This window comes from Taeniopygia guttata, chromosome 30, assembly GCF_048771995.1.
Source record: "Taeniopygia guttata chromosome 30, bTaeGut7.mat, whole genome shotgun sequence".
Taxonomy (NCBI): domain Eukaryota; kingdom Metazoa; phylum Chordata; class Aves; order Passeriformes; family Estrildidae; genus Taeniopygia; species Taeniopygia guttata.
The window spans coordinates 1,171,821-1,193,298 of NC_133055.1; the positions used below are offsets into that span (position 1 = coordinate 1,171,821).

General features: G+C 60.3%; 1 protein-coding gene across 1 annotated transcript in view; it reads left to right on the forward strand.

Annotated features, from left to right (window-relative positions):
- The first annotated feature begins 134 nt into the window (after positions 1–134).
- Positions 135–21,478, forward strand: part of DNMT1 (DNA methyltransferase 1) — a 45,255-nt gene continuing 23,911 nt past the window's right edge. The window contains exons 1-21 of the mRNA XM_072919913.1: positions 135–266; positions 5,982–6,024; positions 7,005–7,112; positions 9,845–10,082; positions 11,176–11,248; positions 11,345–11,435; positions 11,898–11,938; positions 12,052–12,103; positions 12,346–12,429; positions 12,523–12,632; positions 12,707–12,825; positions 12,919–13,011; positions 13,669–13,820; positions 14,522–14,709; positions 15,765–15,954; positions 16,804–16,901; positions 17,015–17,162; positions 18,838–18,953; positions 20,062–20,263; positions 20,341–20,474; positions 20,589–20,762. Of these exons, the coding sequence (XP_072776014.1) occupies positions 208–266; positions 5,982–6,024; positions 7,005–7,112; positions 9,845–10,082; positions 11,176–11,248; positions 11,345–11,435; positions 11,898–11,938; positions 12,052–12,103; positions 12,346–12,429; positions 12,523–12,632; positions 12,707–12,825; positions 12,919–13,011; positions 13,669–13,820; positions 14,522–14,709; positions 15,765–15,954; positions 16,804–16,901; positions 17,015–17,162; positions 18,838–18,953; positions 20,062–20,263; positions 20,341–20,474; positions 20,589–20,762 (2,513 nt within the window). The 5' untranslated portion in view covers positions 135–207. The remainder of the gene's footprint in view (positions 267–5,981; positions 6,025–7,004; positions 7,113–9,844; positions 10,083–11,175; positions 11,249–11,344; positions 11,436–11,897; positions 11,939–12,051; positions 12,104–12,345; positions 12,430–12,522; positions 12,633–12,706; positions 12,826–12,918; positions 13,012–13,668; positions 13,821–14,521; positions 14,710–15,764; positions 15,955–16,803; positions 16,902–17,014; positions 17,163–18,837; positions 18,954–20,061; positions 20,264–20,340; positions 20,475–20,588; positions 20,763–21,478) is intronic.

Below are 21,478 nucleotides of genomic sequence, written 5' to 3' on the forward strand. Positions count from 1 at the left end.
ACCCCGCTCCGGGCCCCGGCCCCGGCTCCGCTCCGGGCCCCGACCGCGGCCCCGCTCCGGGCCCCGACCCCGGTCCCGGGCCCCGACCGCGGCCCCGGTCTCGCTCCGGGCCCCGACCCCGGCCCCGCTCCGGGCCCCGCTCCCGGTGCCGCAGCTCCGGGCCCCGACCCCGCTCCGGGCCCCGCGCCCGCCCCCGCCCCGCTCCCGATGCCCGCCAGAGCCGCGCCGCTGCCGCCCGCCCCGCTGCCCGCCGAGCTGCGCCGACGGTGAGTCCCGGCCGGGAGGCGGGAGAGAGGCCCCGCTGCACAGAGCTCAGAGACCCTCAGAGACCCTCACAGCCTCTTGGAGCCTCTCACAGAGCTCAGAGACCCTCAGAGACCCTCAGAGACCCTCAGAGCCTTCATAGCTCTCAGAGACCCTCGCAGACCTCACAGCTCTGAGACCCTCACAGCCCCTTGGAGCTCCTCACGGCCTTCACCGCTCTCTGAGCCTTCACAGCCCCTTAGAGACCCTCAGAGACCCTCAGAGCCCCTTAGAGCCCCTCACAGACCTCGGAGACCCTCACAGACCCTCAGAGCCCCTCACAGCTCTGAGACCCTCACAGACCCTCACAGCCCCTTAGAGCTCCTCACAGCCTTCACCGCTCTCTGAGCCTTCACAGCCCCTTAGAGACCCTCAGAGACCCTCAGAGCCTTCACAGCTCTGAGACCCTCACAGCCCTTTAGAGCCCCTCACAGCCCCTTAGAGCCCCTCACAGACCTCAGAGTCTCTCAGAGCCCCTCGCAGACCTCACAGCTTTGAGACCCTCACAGCCTCTCAGAGCCCCTCACAGCCCCTTGGAGCCTCTCACAGAGCTCAGAGACTCTCGAGCCCCTCACAGACCTCACAGCCCCTCAGAACCCTTCAGGGTGCGCCCAGAGCCTGCCCAGGGAGGGCTGAGGGCCACCAGAGAGGGCTGAGGGCCACCAGGGAGGGCTGAGGGCCACCAGGGAGGGCTGAGGGCCACCAGGATGGGCTGAGGGCCACCAAGATGGGCTGAGGGCCACCAGGATGGGCTGAGGGCCACCACGGAGGGATGAGGGCCACCAGGATGGGCTGAGGGCCACCAAGATGGGCTGAGGGCCACCAGGATGAGCTGAGGGCCACCAGGGAGGGCTGAGGGCCACCAAGATGAGCTGAGGGCCACCAGGATGGGCTGAGGGCCACCAGGATGAGCTGAGGGCCACCAGGGAGGGCTGAGGGCCACCAGGATGAGCTGAGGGCCACCAGGATGAGCTGAGGGCCACCAGGGAGGGCTGAGGGCCACCAGGATGAGCTGAGGGCCACCAGGATGGGCTGAGGGCCACCAGGGAGGGCTGAGGGCCACCAGGATGGGCTGAGGGCCACCAGGATGAGCTGAGGGCCACCAGGATGGGCTGAGGGCCACCAGGATGGGCTGAGGGCCACCACGGAGGGATGAGGGCCACCACGGAGGGATGAGGGCCACCAGGATGAGCTGAGGGCCACCAGGATGGGCAGAGTGCCACCACGGAGGGATGAGGGCCACCAAGATGGGCTCAGGGCCACCAGGATGGGCTGAGGGCCACCAGCCCTGGCACTGACACCTCTTCATGTCACTGACACCCCCTCAGTGTCACTGAACCCCCCCAAAATTACCCTGACACCCCCAGCACCTCCCCAAAAGTGCCCTGAATCCCCCCAAAAGTGCCCTGAATCCCCCCAGAACTGCTCTGACACCCCCAGAACCCACCCCCCCCCCAAAAATTACCCTGATCCCCCCAAAAGTGCCCTGATCCTCCCAAAATTACCATGACCCTCCCCATATTTTGGGGGACCCCTCCAGCCCAGGCCCCCCAACCCTCCCCTCCCCCAGTTTTGGGGTGCCCACGTGGCCCCGGCCGGGTTCCCCCCAGGGATTTTTGGGGTGGGAGGGGTGTCAGATTTCGGGGTGACCCTGGTGGGAATGGTCCCTGTGCCCCCCAAACCCCTCCTGTGCCCCCAGCCCGGGCAGGAAGGGGCCCCAAACCCCTCCCCCGCTTCCGGCGCGGTGCCCGCGCTGTCCCCAAGGTCCCCGTGGCTGTCCCCAAACCTGGGGGACCCCCCAGAATCCCCCAAATCCCCCCAAATCCCGCGGGAAAAGGGAAAAGGGAAGTGGGGGTGGCACCGGAGCGGTGCTGGGATGGGACAGGGGGGCCTGGGGGGTGGCATGGGGACAGGAGCCACTCCTAGAGGGGACAGGAGCCACCCCAGTGGAGACAGGAATGGCTCCTGGGGGACAGGAGCCATCCTGAGGGGGACAGGAGCCACTCCTGGGGGACAGGAGCCATCCCAGTGGGGACAGGAGCCACTCCTAGAGGGGACAGGAGCCACTCCTGGGGGACAGGAGCCATCCCAGTGGGGACAGGAGCCACTCCTGGGGGACAGGAGCCACTCCTGGGGGACAGGAGCCATCCCAGTGGGGACAGGAGCCATCCCAGTGGGGACAGGAGCCACTCCTGGGGGACAGGAGCCATTCCAGTGGGGACAGGAGCCATCCTGGGGGACAGGAGCCATCCTGGGGGACAGGAGCCACTCCTGGGGGACAGGAGCCATCCCAGTGGGGACAGGAGCCACTCCTGGGGGACAGGAGCCATCCCAGTGGGGACAGGAGCCATCCTGGGGGACAGGAGCCATCCTGGGGGGGACAGAAGCCATCCTGGGGGACAGGAGCCCCTCCTGGGGGACAGGAGCCATCCTGGGGGGGACAGGAGCCATCCCAGTGGGGACAGGAGCCACTCCTGGGGGGGACAGGAGCCATCCTGGGGGACAGGAGCCACTCCTGGGGGACAGGAGCCACTCCTGGGGGGGACAGGAGCCATCCTGGGGGACAGGAGCCATCCTGGGGGACAGGAGCCATCCTGGGGGGGACAGGAGCCACTCCAGTGGGGACAGGAGCCACTCCTGGGGGGGACAGGAGCCATCCTGGGGGACAGGAGCCATCCTGGGGGACAGGAGCCATTGCAGTGGGGACAGGAGCCACTCCTGGGGGACAGGAGCCATCCTGAGGGGGACAGGAGCCATCCTGGGGGACAGGAGCCATCCTGGGGGACAGGAGCCATCCTGGGGGACAGGAGCCATCCCTGGGGGACAGGAGCCACTCCTGGGGGGGACAGGAGCCATCCTGAGTGGGACAGGAGCCATCCCTGGGGGACAGGAGCCATCCTGAGTGGGACAGGAGCCACTCCTGGGGGACAGGAGCCATCCTGGGGGGGACAGGAGCCATCCCTGGGGGACAGGAGCCACTCCTGGGGGGGACAGGAGCCATCCTGAGTGGGACAGGAGCCATCCTGGGGGACAGGAGCCATCCTGGGGGACAGGAGCCATCCTGGGGGGGACAGGAGCCACTCCTGGGGGACAGGAGCCACTCCTGAGGGGGACAGGAGCCATCCCAGTGGGGACAGGAGCCATCCTGGGGGACAGGAGCCACTCCTGGGGGACAGGAGCCATCCTGAGGGGGACAGGAGCCACTCCTGGGGGGGACAGGAGCCATCCTGAGGGGGACAGGAGCCATCCTGGGGGACAGGAGCCACTCCTGGGGGGGACAGGAGCCATCCTGAGGGGGACAGGAGCCATCCTGGGGGACAGGAGCCACTCCTGGGGGGGACAGGAGCCATCCTGGGGGGGACAGGAGCCACTCCTGGGGGACAGGAGCCATCCCAGTGGGGACAGGAGCCATCCTGGGGGACAGGAGCCAACCCTGGGGGACAGGAGCCACTCCTGAGGGGGACAGGAGCCATCCCAGTGGGGACAGGAGCCATCCCAGTGGGGACAGGAGCCACTCCTGGGGGACAGGAGCCATCCTGGGGGGGACAGGAGCCATCCTGGGGGGGACAGGAGCCACTCCTGGGGGGGACAGGAGCCATCCTGGGGGGGACAGGAGCCACTCCTGGGGGGGACAGGAGCCATCCTGGGGGACAGGAGCCATCCCAGTGGGGACAGGAGCCACTCCTAGAGGGGACAGGAGCCACTCCTGGGGGACAGGAGCCACTCCTGGGGGGGACAGGAGCCATCCTGGGGGGGACAGGAGCCATCCTGAGGGGGACAGGAGCCATCCCAGTGGGGACAGGAGCCACTCCTGGGGGACAGGAGCCACTCCTAGAGGGGACAGGAGCCACTCCTGGGGGACAGGAGCCATCCTGGGGGACAGGAGCCACTCCTGGGGGACAGGAGCCACTCCTGGGGGACAGGAGCCATCCCAGTGGGGACAGGAGCCACTCCTGGGGGACAGGAGCCACTCCTGGGGGACAGGAGCCACTCCAGAGGGGGACAGGAGCCATCCCAGTGGGGACAGGAGCCACTCCTGGGGGACAGGAGCCATCCTGGGGGACAGGAGCCACTCCTGGGGGACAGGAGCCACTCCTGGGGGACAGGAGCCATCCTGAGGGGGACAGGAGCCATCCTGGGGGGGACAGGAGCCACCCTGGGGGACAGGAGCCATCCTGGGGGACAGGAGCCACTCCTGGGGGGGACAGGAGCCATCCTGGGGGGGACAGGAGCCATCCTGGGGGACAGGAGCCATCCTGGGGGACAGGAGCCATCCTGGGGGGGACAGGAGCCATCCTGGGGGGGACAGGAGCCATCCTGGGGGGGACAGGAGCCATCCCAGTGGGGACAGGAGCCATCCTGGGGGGACAGGAGCCATTCCAGAGGGTCCCGTCCCAAATCCTGGTGGATGGGACATTCCCAGGGAATGGCCGTGGCACATGAGGGGTCCTGACCCCTGTCCTGACCCCAATCCTGGGGTCCTGACCCCAATCCCGGGGTTCTGATCCCAATCCCGGGGGTCCTGACCCCAATCCCGGGGTTCTGATCACAATCCCGGGGTCCTGACCCCAATCCCGGGGTCCTGACCCCAATCCCGGGGTCCTGACACCAATCCTGATGGTCCTGACCCCAATCCCGGGGTTCTGATCCCAATCCTGATGGTCCTGACCCCAATCCCGGGGTCCTGACCCCAATCCCGGGGTCCTGACCCCAATCCCGGGGTCCTGACCCCAATCCCGGGGTTCTGACCCCAATCCCGGGGTCCTGACCCCAATCCCGGGATTCTGATCCCAATCCCGGGGGTCCTGTCCCCAATCTCGGGTTCCTGTCCCCAATCCCGGGGTCCTGTCCCCAATCCCGGGGTTCTGATCCCAATCTTGATGGTCCTGACCCCAATCCCGGGGGTCCTGACCCCAATCCCGGGGGTCCTGACCCCATTCCAGGGTTCCTGTCCCCAATCTCGGGGTCCTGTCCCCAATCCCGGGGTCCTGACCCCAATCCCGGGGGTTCCTGACCCCATTCCAGGGTTCCTGTCCCCAATCTCGGGCTCCTGTCCCCAATCCCGTGTTTCTGTCCCCAATCCCTGGGGTTCTGACCCCAATCCCTGGGGTTCTGACCCCAATCCCGGGGGTCCTGACCCCATTCCAGGGTTCCTGACCCCAATCTCGGGCTCCTGTCCCCAATCCCGGGGGTCCTGACCCCAATCCCGGGGGTTCCTGTCCCCAATCCCAGGGGTCCTGTCCCCAATCCCGGGGTCCTGTCCCCAATCCCGGGGTCCTGACCCCAATCCCGGGGTTCTGATCCCAATCCTGATGGTCCTGACCCCAATCCCAGGGTCCTGACCCCAATCCCGCGTTCCTGACCCCATTCCAGGGTTCCTGACCCCAATCCCGGGTTTCTGTCCCCAATCCCGGCATTCCCGAGGGTCCCAGCCCCACATCCCGCTGACTGTCCCCAATCCTGGGACATTCCTGGTGGCACCAGAGGTGTCCCTGTCCCCCCACCATCCCCTCCCAGCTGGAATTCCCCCATTCCTGGCCGTCGGTGCCACCCCACCGTGTCCCTTTGTCCCTTGTCCCTGTGTCCCCTTGTCCCTGTCCCCTCTGCAGCCACCCCGCCGTGTCCCTTTGTCCCCTCCCTGGGTGTCCCCACCCGTGGTGACCCCTCTGTCCCCCCAGGCTGCAGGACTTGGAGCGGGATGAGGAGAACCTGGGAGAGAAGGTGAGTCCTGGAATGTCCCCGGTGTCACCTGGGCTGTCCCTGTGTCCCTCTGTGTCCCCCTGTGTCCCCCTGTGTCCCCTGTGTCCTCCTGTGTCCCCCTGTGTCCCCCTGTGTCCCTCTGTGTCCCCCTGTGTCCCCCTGTGTCCCCACAAGAAGTGTCCCCTCCGTGCCCCACCTTGTCCCCATGGGAAGTCCTTCTGTGTCCCCACAATGTCCCCTCCATTTTCTGTCCCCTGTGTCCTCACCTTGTCCCCACGCTGTCCCCACGCTGTCCCCAATGTCCCCACGCTGTCCCCAATGTCCCCACGCTGTCCCCAATGTCCCCACGGTGTCCCCAATGTCCCCAACGTCCCCAGGAGAGCGTCCAGGAGAAGCTGAGCCTCATCCACGGCTTCCTGTCCCCGATGTCCCCATCGTGTCCCCTCCATCCCCAGTGTCCCCACGCTGTCCCTGCCGTGTCCCCAGTGTCCCCAGTGTCCCCAGTGTCCCTGCCATGTCCCCGATGTCCCCAGGAGAGCGTCCAGGAGAAGCTGAGCCTCATCCACGGCTTCCTGTCCCCAATGTCCCCATCGTGTCCCCTCCATCCCCAGTGTCCCCACGCTGTCCCCAGTGTCCCTGCCATGTCCCCAATGTCCCTGCCGTGTCCCTGCCATGTCCCCAATGTCCCCGATGTCCCCAGGAGAGCGTCCAGGAGAAGCTGAGCCTCATCCACGGCTTCCTGTCCCCGATGTCCCCATCGTGTCCCCTCCATCCCCATTGTCCCCATGCTGTCCCCAGTGTCCCTGCCGTGTCCCTGCCATGTCCCCAATGTCCCCGATGTCCCCAGGAGAGCGTCCAGGAGAAGCTGAGCCTCATCCACAGCTTCCTGTCCCCGATGTCCCCATCGTGTCCCCTCCATCCCCAGTGTCCCCACGCTGTCCCCAGTGTCCCTGCCGTGTCCCCAGTGTCCCCAGTGTCCCCAATGTCCCCAACGTCCCCAGGAGAGCGTCCAGGAGAAGCTGAGCCTCATCCACGGCTTCCTGCAGGCCGAGGTGCAGCTGCAGCTCAGCGAGCTCGAGGCCAAACTGCGCCGCGAGGAACTCTCCGAGGTGAGACCCCAAAACCCGGGATCCGGGAGAAAACACCCGGAAAATCCCGGGAAAACCCTGGGATTGGGGTAAAACACTCAGACAGCCCCGGGAAAACACCAGGATTTGGGGTAAAACACCCAGGAAACTGGGAAAACACCTGGACTGGGGATAAAACACCTGGGAAACCCCGGGAAAACTCTGGGATTTGGGATAAAACACCTGGAAAACCCCGGGAAAACTCTGGGATTTAGGATAAAACACCTGGGAAACCCCGGGAAAACTCTGGGATTTGGGATAAAACATCGAGATTAGGGATAAAAGAGCAGGATTTGGGATAAAACCCCAGGAAACTGGGAAGACCCTGGGATTCTGGCTCAGCCCCCACTTTGTTGTGGGATTTGGGATCCCAGCCCAGGATTTGGGCTCAGCCCCATTTTCCCATGGGATTTGGGATCCCAGCTGAGGTTCTGGCTCAGCCCCCATTTCCCTGCGGGATTCTGGCTCAGCCCCTGTTTCTCTGTGGGATTTGGGATCCCAGCCCGGGATTCGGGCTCAGCCCCCATTTTCCCTGCGGGATTTGGGATCCCAGCCCCCATTTTCCCGTGGGATTTGGGATCCCAGCCGGGGTTCGGGCTCAGCCCCCATTTCCCCATGGGATTTGGGATCCCAGCCCCTATTTCCCATAGGATTTGGGATCCCAGCCGGGGTTCTGGCTCAGCCCCATTTTCCCATGGGATTTGGGATCCCAGCCGGGGTTCTGGCTCAGCCCCTGTTTCCCTGTGGGATTTGGGATCCCAGCCCCTATTTCCCATGGGATTTGGGATCCCAGCCCCTATTTCCCATGGGATTTGGGATCCCAGCCGGGGTTCTGGCTCAGCCCCCATTTCCCATGGGATTTGGGATCCCAGCCCCTGTTTCCCATGGGATTTGGGATCCCAGACCCTGTTTCCCTGTGGGATTTGGGATCTCAGCCCCTGTTTCCCATGGGATTTGGGATCCCAGCCGGGGTTCTGGCTCAGCCCCTGTTTCCCTGTGGGGTTTGGGATCCCAGCCCGGGGTTCTGGCTCAGCCCCCATTTCCCATGGGATTTGGGATCCCAGCCGGGGTTCTGGCTCAGCCCCTGTTTCCCTGCGGGATTTGGGATCCCAGCCCCTATTTCCCATGGGATTTGGGATCCCAGCCCCATTTCCCTGTGGGATTTGGGATCCCAGCCCCTGTTTCCCTGTGGGATTTGGGATCCCAGCCCCTATTTCCCATGGGATTCGGGCTCAGCCCCCATTTCCCGTGGGATTTGGGATCCCAGCCCCCATTTCCCTGCGGGATTTGGGATCCCAGCCCCTGTTTCCCTGTGGGATTTGGGATCCCAGCCCCCATTTCCCATGGGATTTGGGATCCCAGCCCCCATTTTCCCATGGGATTCAGGCTCAGCCCCCATACCATTTTCCCGTGGGATTTGGGATCCCAGCCGGGGTTCTGGCTCAGCCCCTTTTTCCCTGTGGGATTTGGGATCCCAGCCCCTGTTTCCCCATGGGATTTGGGATCCCAGCCCCCATTTTCCCATGGGATTTGGGATCCCAGCCGGGGTTCTGGCTCAGCCCCATTTCCCATGGGATTTGGGATCCCAGCCCGGGGTTCTGGCTGAGCCCCCGTTTCCCTGTGGGATTTGGGATCCCAGCCCCAATTTCCCATGGGATTTGGGATCCCAGCCCCCGTTTCCCTGTGGGATTTGGGATCCCAGCCCCCATTTCCCGTGGGATTTGGGATCCCAGCCTGGGATTCGGGCTCAGCCCCATTTTCCCATGGGATTTGGGATCCCAGCCTGGGATTCGGGCTCAGCCCCTGTTTCCCTGTGGGATTTGGGATCCCAGCCTGGGATTCGGGCTCAGCCCCCGTTTCCCTGCAGGATTTGGGATCCCAGCCCCTGTTTCCCATGGGATTTGGGCTCAGCCCCCATTTTCCCATGGGATTTGGGATCCCAGCCCCCATTTCCCTGTGGGATATGGGATCCCAGCCCCCGTTTCCCGTGGGATTTGGGATCCCAGCCCCATTTTCCCATGGGATTTGGGATCCCAGCCCCTGTTTCCTTGTGGGATTTGGGATCCCAGCCCCTGTTTCCCTGTGGGATTTGGGCTCAGCCCCCATTTTCCCGTGGGATTTGGGATCCCAGCCGGGATTCAGGCTGAGCCCCCGTTTCCCATGGGATTTGGGATCCCAGCCCCCATTTCCCATGGGATTTGGGATCCCAGCCCCCATTTCCCCATGGGATTTGGGATCCCAGCCCCTGTTTCCCTGTGGGATTTGGGATCCCAGCCCCCATTTCCCATGGGATTTGGGATCCCAGCCGGGGTTCTGGCTCAGCCCCTTTTACCCATGGGATTTGGGATCCCAGCCCCTATTTCCCATGGGATTTGGGATCCCAGCCCCCGTTTCCCATGGGATTTGGGATCCCAGCCCCCATTTCCCATGGGATTTGGGATCCCAGCCGGGGTTCTGGCTCAGCCCCTATTTCCCATGGGATTTGGGATCCCAGCCCCTGTTCCCCATGGGATTTGGGATCCCAGCCCCCATTTCCCATGGGATTTGGGATCCCAGCCCCATTTCCCATGGGATTTGGGATCCCAGCCCCCATTTCCCATGGGATTTGGGATCCCAGCCCCCATTTCCCATGGGATTTGGGATCCCAGCCCCATTTCCCATGGGATTTGGGATCCCAGCCGGGGTTCTGGCTCAGCCAGGTGCTCCCCTCCCAGGAGCGCTACCTGGCCAAGGTGAAGGCGCTGCTGCGCCAGGAGCTCTCGGCCCCCAATGGCTCCGGGGGCCCCAGCCCCAACGGGTGCCCCGGGCACGGCGCCTCCGGCAGCGACGAGGACGAGGACGGCGCCATGGAGCTCGAGGAGGGGCTGGCGGCGTCCTCGTCCCCGTCCTGCTCCGGCCCCGCCGCGCGGGCGCGGAAATCCCGCAGGAGCCGCTCCAACGGGGACGCCAAGAGTAAGGATTTGGGGTTTCTGGGGGTTTTCGGGGTGTAAATGGGGATTCTGGGGGTGGGGAGGGGCCATTGGGATGGAGAAGGGGGATCTCCTTGGGAAGGGTTTTGGGGTCTCCTGGTTTTGGGGTGTGACAATTCCCATTGGGATCAAGAACTGGGATCCCCTTGGGAAGGGTTTTGGGATCTCCTCAGGAAGGGTTTTGGGGTCTCCTGGTTTTGGGGTGTGACAATTCCCATTGAGATCCCTTTGGGAAGGATTTTGGGGTCTCCTGGCCTTGGGGTGTGACAATTCCCATTGGGATCAAGAACTGGGATCCCCTTGGGAAGGGTTTTGGGGTCTCCTGGTTTTGGGGTGTGACAATTCCCATTGGGATCAAGAACTGGGATCCCCTTGGGAAGGGTTTTGGGGTCTCCTGGTTTTGGGGTGTGACAATTCCCACGGGGATCAAGAACTGGGATTCCCTTGGGAAAGGTTTTGGGCTCTCCTGGTTTTGGGGTGTGGCAATTCCCATTGAGATCCCTTTGGGAAAGGTTTTGGGGTCTCCTGGCCTTGGGGTATGACAATTCCCATTGAGATTCCTTTGGGAAAGGTTTTGGGGTCTCCTGGTTTTGGGGTGTGACAATTCCCACGGGGATCAAGAACTGGGATCCCCTTGGGGAGGGTTTTGGGGTCTCCTGGTTTTGGGGTGTCCTGACTTTGGAGTGCAATGATTCCCATTGGGATCCCCTTGGGAAGGGTTTTGGAGTCTGCTCACCATGGAATGTGACAATTCCCATTGGGATTAAAGGCTGGGATCCCCTTGAGAAGGGTTTTGGGATCTCCTCAGGAAGGGTTTTGGGGTTTCCTCACCATGGAATGTGACAATTCCAAATGGCATTGAGGGCTGGGATCCCCTTGGGAAGGGTTTTGGGATCTCCTCAGGAAGGGTTTTGGGGTCTCCTCACCGTGGAATGTGACAATTCCCATTGGGATTAAAGGCTGGGATCCCCTTGGGAAGGGTTTTGGGATCTCCTCAGGAAGGGTTTTGGGGTCTCCTCACCCTGGAGTGTGACAGTTCCCATTGGGATTTGGGATCCATCATGGTTTTCCCGCAGAGTCTCCGGCCAGCTCCCGCGTCACCCGCAGCTCCGGCCGGCAGCCGTCCATCCTCAGCTTCCTGTCCAAAGGGTCAGTGGGAAGGGTCACCCTCCTCTTCCTCATCCCCCCCACCATCCCAAACCCTTCCCGTTCCCCCAAAAATCCCATCCCGGATCCGTCCCGCAGGTCCAACAAGCGGAAATCGGAGGAGGTCAACGGGGAGGTGAAGCCGGAGCTGATGAACGTGGAGAAGGAGGAGGAGGAGCTGGAGGAGAAGGTCGGTGGTGACATCCCAGACCTGTCCTGGGTCGGTTTTGGGGTGATTTCCCAGGATTTTGGTCAGTGGTGACATCCCAGACCCGTCCTGGGTCGGTTTTGGGGTGATTTCCCAGGATTTTGGTCAGTGGTGACATCCCAGACCTGTCCTAGGTCGTTTTTGGGGTGATTTCCCAGGGTTTTGTTTAGTGGTGACATCCCAGACCTGTCCTAGGTCATTTTTGGGGTGATTTCCCAGGGTTTTGTTTAGTGGTGACATCCCAGACCTATCCTGGGTCATTTTTGGCGTGATTTCCCAGGATTTTGCTGTGTTGTGACATCCCAGACCTGTCCTGGGTAATTTTTGGGGTGATTTCCCAGGATTTTGCTGTGTTGTGACACCTGGGGGGATCTCCTGGGATTTTGGCCATGCTGGGATTGCATTTTCCTGCTCCTTTTCCCATTTTTTTGCCTTTTTCTCCAGGATCAAGATGAGAAAAGGATGAAAATGGAAACCAAAGATGGGTGAGGAAAAGGGGGGACATCCCTGGCCGGGGCCGTGTCCCGGTGACGGTGACAATGACAACGATGACGTCACTGCTCCTTCCTCATCCCAGGATTTAATTTTTCCCTCCCAGGTCGGAAATCAAAGACGAAATCCCTCAGGTTAAAATCACTGCTTCTGCTAAAGTAAGTCCCTCCTCATTCCATCTTTTTTGGGGATTTCTTAATCCCTTAAAACTCCTGAATTTTAGGTTTTTTGGGACGAGTAGATTATTCCAAAGGCTGGATTATCCTATGAAGCCAGTTCAGCTTCTCAAAACCAAACAGCTGGGGCTGGTTCTGATGGCAAACCCTGAATTTTGTCAAAATCCGGGATAATTCCAGGAATAACTTTGGGAAAAGCTGACTCTCCCTCCCCTCTCCCACAGACCACCCCTCCAAAATGCCTCGACTGCCGGCAGTACCTGGATGACCCCGACCTCAAATTCTTCCAAGGGGACCCCGACGACGCCGTAAGGGATCCAAACCCTCCTTCCCCGAGCTCAGGAAAAGCAGAAATGTCCGTTAATCCCATTTTGGGTTTTTTTTTTCCCCCCCAAATCCAGCTGGAGGAGCCGGAGATGCTGACGGACGAGCGCTTGTCCATCTTCGACGCCAACGAGGACGGCTTCGAGAGCTACGAGGACCTCCCCCAGCACAAAGTCACCTCCTTCAGGTGAGACCCCGGGGGAATTCCCTCTGGAATTCCCTCTGGAATGGTGGCCCACACCCTCCGCGTCCCCCCGGCAGCGTTTATGACAAGAGGGGACATCTCTGTCCCTTCGACACCGGCCTCATCGAGAGGAACATCGAGCTCTACTTCAGCGGCGTCGTCAAACCCATCTACGACGACAACCCCTGCCTGGACGGTGAGAAAACGCCCGGAATTCCGGGGGATTTCGGGATTCCCACCTGGGAATTGTCCAGATTTGGTTTTTTTGGGGTTTTTTTTGGCTTGGCAGGTGGGGTGAGAGCCAAGAAGTTGGGGCCCATCAACGCCTGGTGGATCACGGGCTTCGACGGCGGCGAGAAGGCGCTGATCGGCTTCAGCACGGGTGAGGAGGAGCTTTGAGGGGAGTTTTGGGGAATTTGGGGTTGGTTTTGGGTTATTTTGGGCTTTTACCGAGGTTTCTTTGGGGGGAGTTTCAGGGTTTTTGCCCTTTCCCTCCTTTTTCTCCCTTCTCCTTTTTTCTCCTTTTCTACTCCTTTTCCCCTTTGTTTTTCCATTTTTTTTCTCTCTTTTTTCCTTTTTCCTCCTTCTTTTTTCTTTATTTTTCTGGTCTTTCTTTTTTTCTTTTGTTTTTTTCTTCTTCTTTTCTCTTTTTTCTCTGTCTTTTTCCCATCGTTTGTTTGATTTTTCTTCTCTTTTCTTCTTTTTCCTTCTTGCTCTTCTTTCCTCCTCTTTCCTCTTTTTCCCTGCTCTTTTCCCCTTTATTTTCTTTTTTCTCTTTTCCTTTCACTTTATTTTTTTTGTCTTTTCTAATTTTTCCTGCTGTTTTCCTCTTTATTTTCTTTTTTCCTTTTTCTTTCTTCTCTTTCATTCATTTTTCACCTACTTCGTGCTCTTTCCCTCCATTTTCTTTCTTCCTCTTTTTTCCTTCTTCTTTCCTATATTTTTTCTCTCTCTTTCCTTCTCTTTTCTTTTCCCTTCTCCTTTTTCCTTCTCTCCCCCTTTTTTCCCCCAAATCCCACCGTTCTGGGGCCGTTCCCAGCCTTTGCCGACTACATCCTGATGGAGCCGAGCGAGGAGTACGCGCCCACCTTCGCGCTGATGCAGGAGAAGATCTACATGAGCAAGATCGTGGTGGAGTTCCTGCAGAACAACCGCCACGTCAGCTACGAGGACCTGCTCAACAAGATCGAGGTGACAGCGCCAGTGTCACGTCCCCGTGGTGTCACCTCCCCGTGGTGTCACCTCCCCGTGGTGTCACCTCCCTGTGGTGTCACCTCCCCATGGGGTCACCTCCCCGTGGTGTCACCTCCCTGTGGTGTCACCTCCCCGTGGTGTCACCTCCCTGTGGTGTCACCTCCCCATGGGGTCACCTCCCCGTGGTGTCACCTCCCTGTGGTGTCACCTCCCCGTGGTGTCACCTCTCCGTGGTGTCACCTCCCCATGGTGTCACCTCTCCGTGGTGTCACGTCCCTGTGGTGTCACCTCCCCATGGTGTCACCTCCCCGTGGTGTCACATCCCCGTGGTGTCACCTCCCCGTGGTGTCACCTCTCCGTGGTGTCACCTCCCAACCATTCCCAACCATTCCAAACCTTGGTGTCCCTGGAATGGGCGATCTGGAGAGGGTTCAGTGACCATCCCCAACCCTTCCCAACCCTTCCCAACCATTCCCAACCCTTCCCAACCCTTCCCAACCCTTCCCAACCCTTCCCATCCATCCCCAACCCTTCCCAACCATCCCCAACCCTTCCCAACCCTTCCCATCCATCTCCAACCCTTCCCATCCATCCCCAACCCTTCCCATCCATCCCCAACCCTTCCCAACCCTTCCCATCCATCCCCAACCCTTCCCAACCATCCCAAACCCTTCCCAACCATCCCAAACCGCCCCCAGACCACGGTGCCGCCGGCGGGGCTCAACTTCAACCGTTTCACGGAGGACTCGCTGCTGCGGCACGCGCAGTTCGTGGTGGAGCAGGTGGAGAGCTACGACGAGGCCGGCGACAGCGACGAGCCGCCGGTGCTCATCACGCCCTGCATGAGGGACCTCATCAAGCTGGCCGGCGTCACCCTGGGCAAGAGGTGAGGTCTGGGGGTAAAAACGCCAAAAGTGGGAAAATCCGACCAAAATCTTGGAGGGTTTGGGCTCTGGGGTCTCTATATTGGGGAAACTGGCCCAAAATTGGGGATTCTCCTCGTGCCAGGCATGAGGGACCTCATCAAGCTGGTGACCCTGGGCAAGAGGTGAAGTCTGGGGGTAAAAACCCCAAAATCGGGAAAATTTGACTGAAATTTGGGAAGTGGGACCGCAAAAGTAAGAGAATTTGCCCAAAATTGGGGAGGGTTTGGGTTCTGCGACCACAAAATTGGGAGAATCCAATGAAAATTGGGAAAATCTTCCCGAAACTGTGAGGATTTGGGTTCAGTGGCATGAGAAGTGCCAGGAATCAGAGCAGAAACCCTCCCAAAATTGGGAAAACCTTCCCAAAACTGGGAGAATTCTCCCAAAATTGGGAAGATCCTCCCAAGACCACAAAACCCCCCCCAAAATTGGGAAAACCTTCCCAAAACTGGGAGAATTCTCCCAAAATTGGGAAGATCCTCCCAAGACCACAAAAACCCTCCCAAAATTGGGAAAACCTTCCCAAAACTGGGAGAATTCTCCCAAAATTGGGAAGATCCTCCCAAGACCACAAAAACCCTCCCAAAATTGGGAAAACCTTCCCAAAACTGGGAGAATTCTCCCAAAATTGGGAAGATCCTCCCAAGACCACAAAAACCCTCCCAAAATTGGGAAAACCCTCCCAAAACTGGGAGAATTCTCCCAAAATTGGGAAGATCCTCCCAAGACCACAAAAACCCTCCCAAAATTGGGAAAACCTTCCCAAAACTGGGAGAATTCTCCCAAAATTGGGAAGATCCTCCCAAGACCACAAAAACCCTCCCAAAATTGGGAAAACCCTCCCAAAACTGGGCAAACCCAAACCCGGTGCTGCTCCAGAGGGAGAAGGACGCTGTCCCCAAAATCCATCCACACCCTTTGGGGACCTCACCTGGCACTTGTGGGGGTCCCTTGGGTGTCCCCGGGGTGGTGGCCCCGTCCCCGGCGTGGCCTGAGCGCTGTCCCCGTGCCGCAGGCGAGCCGTGCGGCGCCAGGCCATCCGCCACCCCACGCGCATCGACAAGGACAAGGGTCCCACCAAGGCCACCACCACCAAGCTGGTGTACCTCATCTTCGACACCTTCTTCTCGGAGCAGATCGAGAAGGACGAGCGCGAGGAGGACAAGGAGAACGCCACCAAACGCCGGCGCTGCGGCGTCTGCGAGGTGACCGAGGGTCGCCGGTTTTGGGTGCTTGGTGTTAGAGCGTTTTCCAACCTTGGTCAACATCAATGTCGCAGGTTGCGTTGGGTTGGTTGGTCTTGAAGGACTCCCAGTGTTGGCCAACATCAACGTCATGGGTTGTGTTCGTTGGTCTTGAAGGTCTCTTCCAGTCTTGGTCAATGTTATTGTCATGGGTTGGGTTGGGTTGGGTTGATGTTGGTGAGCTTTTCCAGCCTTGGTCAATGCCAATCTTGGGTTGAGTTGGTTGGTTTTGGAAGATCTTCCAGTGTTGGCCAACATCAACGTCATGGGTTGTGTTGGTTGGTCTTGAAGGTCTCTTCCAGTCTTGGTCAAGATCACCTCCCTGGGTTGGGTTGGCTCCTCTTGGGGAGCCTTCCAGTCTTGGTCAATGTTATTGTCATGGGTTGGGTTGGGTTGATGTTGGAGAGCTTCTCCAGCCTTGGTCAATGCCAATGTCGTGGGTTGAGTTGGTTGGTTTTGGAAGATCTTCCAGTGTTGGCCAACATCAACGTCATGGGTTGGGTTGATTGGTCTTGAAGGTCTCTTCCAGTCTTGGTCAGTGTTATTGTCATGGGTTGGGTTGGGTTGGGTTGATGTTGGAGAGCTTTTCCAGCCTTGGTCAATGCCAATGTCGTGGGTTGAGTTGGTTGGTTTTGGAAGATCTTCCAACTTCGGTCAATATCAACATCATGAGTTGGGTTGAGCTGATCTTGGAGGACTCTTCCAACCTGGATCAACCAACCGCAACGTCACATCCCGGTGACTCCATGGAGCCCTTGGTGTCCCTGAGGAGCGTTCCCGGTGTCACCGGTGTCCCCTGTGCCGTGCCAGGTGTGCCAGCAGCCCGAGTGTGGCAAGTGCAAGGCGTGCCAGAACATGGTCAAGTTCGGGGGCAGTGGCCGCAGCAAGCAGGCGTGTCTGCAGAGGAGGTGGGTGGCCCTGTCCCCAAGGTCCTTGTCCCCCCATCCCTGTCCCCAACCCCGCCGTCCCCACCCCTGAGCCCCCGGTGACGTCCCCGGTGACGTCCCCGGTGACGTCCCAGGTGTCCCAACCTGGCGGTGCGGGAGGCGGACGAGGACGAGGAGGTGGATGACAACATCCCCGAGATGCCCTCGCCCAAGAAGATGCTCCAGGGCCGCAAGAAGAAGCAGAACAAGAGCCGGATCTCCTGGGTCGGGGAGCCCATCAAGGTCAGGCACCTGGGCAGGTGAGGGGTCTGGAAAGGGGAGGGGCTTGGCAAGGTGAGGGGAACCCATCCAGGTGAGGGGAACCCATCCAGGTGAGGGGAACCCGTCCAGGTGAGGTCAGAGTTGGATCTCATGGATGGGGGAGCCCATCCAGGTGAGGGGAACCTGTCCATGTGAGGGGAACCCATCCAGGTGAGGGGAACCCATCCAGGTGAGGGGAACCTGTCCATGTGAGGGGAACCCATCCAGGTGAGGGAATCTGTCCAGGTGAGGGAACCCATCCAGGTGAGGTCAGAGTTGGATCTCATGGATGGGAGAACCCATCCAGGTGAGGGGAACCCATCCAGGTGAGGGAACCCATCCAGGCGAGGGGAACCTGTCCAGGTGAGGGGAACCCATCCAGGTGAGGGAACCTGTCCAGGTGAGGGGAACCTGTCCAGGTGAGGGGAACCTGTCCAGGTGAGGGGAACCCATCCAGGTGAGGGGAACCCATCCAGGTGAGGGGAACCTGTCCAGGTGAGGGAACCCATCCAGGTGAGGGGAACCCATCCAGGTGAGGGGAACCTGTCCAGGTGAGGGAACCCATCCAGGTGAGGGGAACCCATCCAGGTGAGGGCCCCATCCAGGTGAGGGCCCCATCCAGGTGAGGGCCCCATCCAGGTGAGGGAACCCGTCCAGGTGAGGGGAACCCATCCAGGTGAGGGGAACCTGTCCAGGTGAGGGAACCCATCCAGGTGAGGGGAACCCATCCAGGTGAGGGGAACCTGTCCAGGTGAGGGGAACCCATCCAGGTGAGGGGAACCTGTCCAGGTGAGGGAACCCATCCAGGTGAGGGGAACCCATCCAGGTGAGGGGAACCCATCCAGGTGAGGGGAACCTGTCCAGGTGAGGGGAACCCGTCCAGGTGAGGGAACCCATCCAGGTGAGGGGAACCCATCCAGGTGAGGGCCCCATCCAGGTGAGGGGAACTTATCCAGGTGAGGGGAACCCATCCAGGTGAGGGGAACCTGTCCAGGTGAGGGGAACCCATCCAGGTGAGGTCAGAGTTGGATCTCATGGATGGGAGAACCCATCCAGGTGAGGGGAACCCGTCCAGGTGAGGGGACCCATCCAGGTGAGGGAACCCATCCAGGTGAGGGGAACCCATCCAGGTGAGGGGAACCCGTCCAGGTGAGGTCAGAGTTGGATCTCATGGATGGGAGAACCCATCCAGGTGAGGGAACCCATCCAGGTGAGGGGAACCCATCCAGGTGAGGGGAACCCATCCAGGTGAGGGAACCCATCCAGGTGAGGGGAACCCATCCAGGTGAGGGGAACCTGTCCAGGTGAGGGAACCCATCCAGGTGAGGGGAACCCATCCAGGTGAGGGGAACCCATCCAGGTGAGGGAACCCATCCAGGTGAGGGGAACCCATCCAGGTGAGGGGAACCCATCCAGGTGAGGGGAACCCATCCAGGTGAGGGAACCCATCCAGGTGAGGGGAACCCATCCAGGTGAGGGGAACCTGTCCAGGTGAGGGGAACCCGTCCAGGTGAGGGAACCCATCCAGGTGAGGGGAACCTGTCCAGGTGAGGGGAACCCATCCAGGTGAGGGGAACCCATCCAGGTGAGGGCCCCATCCAGGTGAGGCCCCATCCAGGTGAGGCCGGTACCTGTAACCGCCCCGGTGTCCCGGCAGAGTGACGGCAAGAAGGATTATTACCAACGCGTCTGCATCGACTCCGAGACCCTGGAGGTGGGCGACTGCGTCTCCGTGAGCCCCGACGACCCCACCAAGCCCCTCTACCTGGCCAGGTGGGTTCTCCATGTTCTCACAGGGGTGGGGACACGGGGACAACCCCACTGAGACCCTCCACCAAGCCTGGTGGGTTCTCCCATGGGTTGGGGACACGGGGACGTCCCCAGTGATCCCACCAGGCCAGGTGGGTTCTCCCATGGGGTTGGGCACACGGGGAATCCCCAGTGATCCCACCAGGCCAGGTGGGTTCTCCCATGGGGTTGGGCACACAGGGACGTCCCCAGTGATCCCACCAGGCCAGGTGGGTTCTCCCATGGGGACGTCCCCGATGATCCCACCAGGCCAGGTGGGTTCTCCCATGGGTTGGGGACATGGGGACGTCCCCAGTGATCCCACCAGGCCAGGTGGGTTCTCCCATGGGGTTGGGCACACGGGGACGTCCCCAGTGATCCCACCAGGCCAGGTGGGTTCTCCCATGGGGTTGGGGGCACGGGAACATCCGTGATGATCCCACTGGGTTCTCCCATGGGGACGTCCCCAGTGATCCCACCAAGCCAGGTGGGTTCTCCCATGGGTTGGGGACACGGGGACGTCCCCAGTGATCCCACCAGGCCAGGTGGGTTCTCCCATGGGGACGTCCCCGATGATCCCACCAGGCCAGGTGGGTTCTCCCATGGGTTGGGGACATGGGGACGTCCCCAGTGATCCCACCAGGCCAGGTGGGTTCTCCCATGGGTTGGGGACATGGGGACATCCCTGATGATCCCACTGGGTTCTCCCATGGGGTTGGGGACATGGGGACATCCCTGATGATCCCACTGGGTTCTCCCATGGGTTGGGGACATGGGGATGTCCCCAGTGATCCAACCAAGCCAGGTGGGTTCTCCCATGGGTTGGGGACATGGGGACGTCCCCAGTGATTCCACCAAACCAGGTGGGTTCTCCCATGGGTTGGGGACACGGGGACATCCCCAGTGATCCCACCAAGCCAGGTGGGTTCTCCCATGGGGTTGGGGACATGCGGATGTCCCTGATGATCCCACTGGGTTCTCCCACGGGGTTGGGGACACGGGAACATCCGTGATGATCCCACCAAACCAGGTGGGTTCTCCCACGGGGTTGGGGACACGGGGACCTCCCTTCTCACACCGCGGCGCCCCTCAGGGTGACGGCCATGTGGGAGGACAGCAGTGGCCAGATGTTCCACGCCCACTGGTTCTGCCCGGGCTCGGACACCGTCCTAGGGGCCACCTCGGACCCTCTGGAGCTGTTCCTGGTGGACGAGTGCGAGGACATGCAGCTGTCCTACATCCACGGCAAGGTCAACGTCATCTACAAGGCGCCCTCGGACAACTGGGCCATGGAGGTGAGGACAGCGCCGCGGGCTCCGGGCGGCGCCGCTCGGCGCGGCCGATCCCACCGCGCCGGTGGTTTGTCCTTCAGGGCGGGCTGGACACGGAGATCAAGATGGTGGAGGACGACGGGAGGACCTACTTCTACCAGATGTGGTACGACCAGGAGTACGCGCGCTTCGAGAGCCCGCCCGGCGCGCAGCCCACCGAGGACAACAAGTACAAGTCAGTTTTGGGCTGGAAAAACGGGAATTTTGGGCTGGAAAAACGGGAATTTTGGGTTCTTCCCACCCCAAAAAATGGATTTTTTTTTTGGAGAACCTGGTGGTGTTCCAGCAGGTTCTGCATGAGCTGCGCGCGCCTGGACGAGGTGAGGCACAAGGAGATCCCCAAGGTGGCCGAGCCGCTGGAGGAGGCCGACGGGAAGATGTTCTACGCCGTGGCCACCAAGAACGGCGTCCAGTACCGGGTCGGCGACGGCGTCTACCTGCTGCCGGACGCCTTCTCCTTCAGGTGGGCTTGGAGAGCCCATCTTTGGGCTGGGATTTGGGGATTTTGGGGTTTCACACCTGTGAGTGAAGGTCTGATGTGCCGAATTTCCAGAAGTTGTGGATAAAAATCAGCCCAGTTTTGGTTTTCTGATGTTTAATTGAGAGGCGGCTCCGGTGGGATGATCCCGGCGCTGTTTTGGGGGGTGAATTGGAATTTGGGAATTGCAGGATCAGAGGATGAAATTTGGGAGATCCCTCTAAGAACCTGGGTTCCAGGTTTTAACTCGGTTTTGGGGGATAAATCGGAATTATGGAATTAAGGTTCTAAAACCTCTCCAAAATCTCTTTAATTCCAACTCTTAAACCAACTTTTGACAAAAAAATTAGAATCAAGACTGGAAAACCGCTCCAGGATCCCTCAATTCCAAATCTTCACCCAAATTTTGGTGGAAAAATTGGAATTATGGAATTATAGAACCAATTAAGGTTAGGAGATGCCTCCAAGATCCCTGAATTCCAAATCTTCACCCAACTTTTGACCAAAAAATTGGAATCAAGGCTGGAAAACCCCTCCAAGATCCCTGAATTCCAAATCTTCACCCAACTTTTGGTGGAAAAATTGGAATTATGGAATTATAGAACCAATTAAGGTTTGGAGATGCCTCCAAGATCCCTGAATTCCAAATCTTCACCCAACTTTTGGAATCAAGGCTGGACAACCCCTCCAAGATCCCTCAA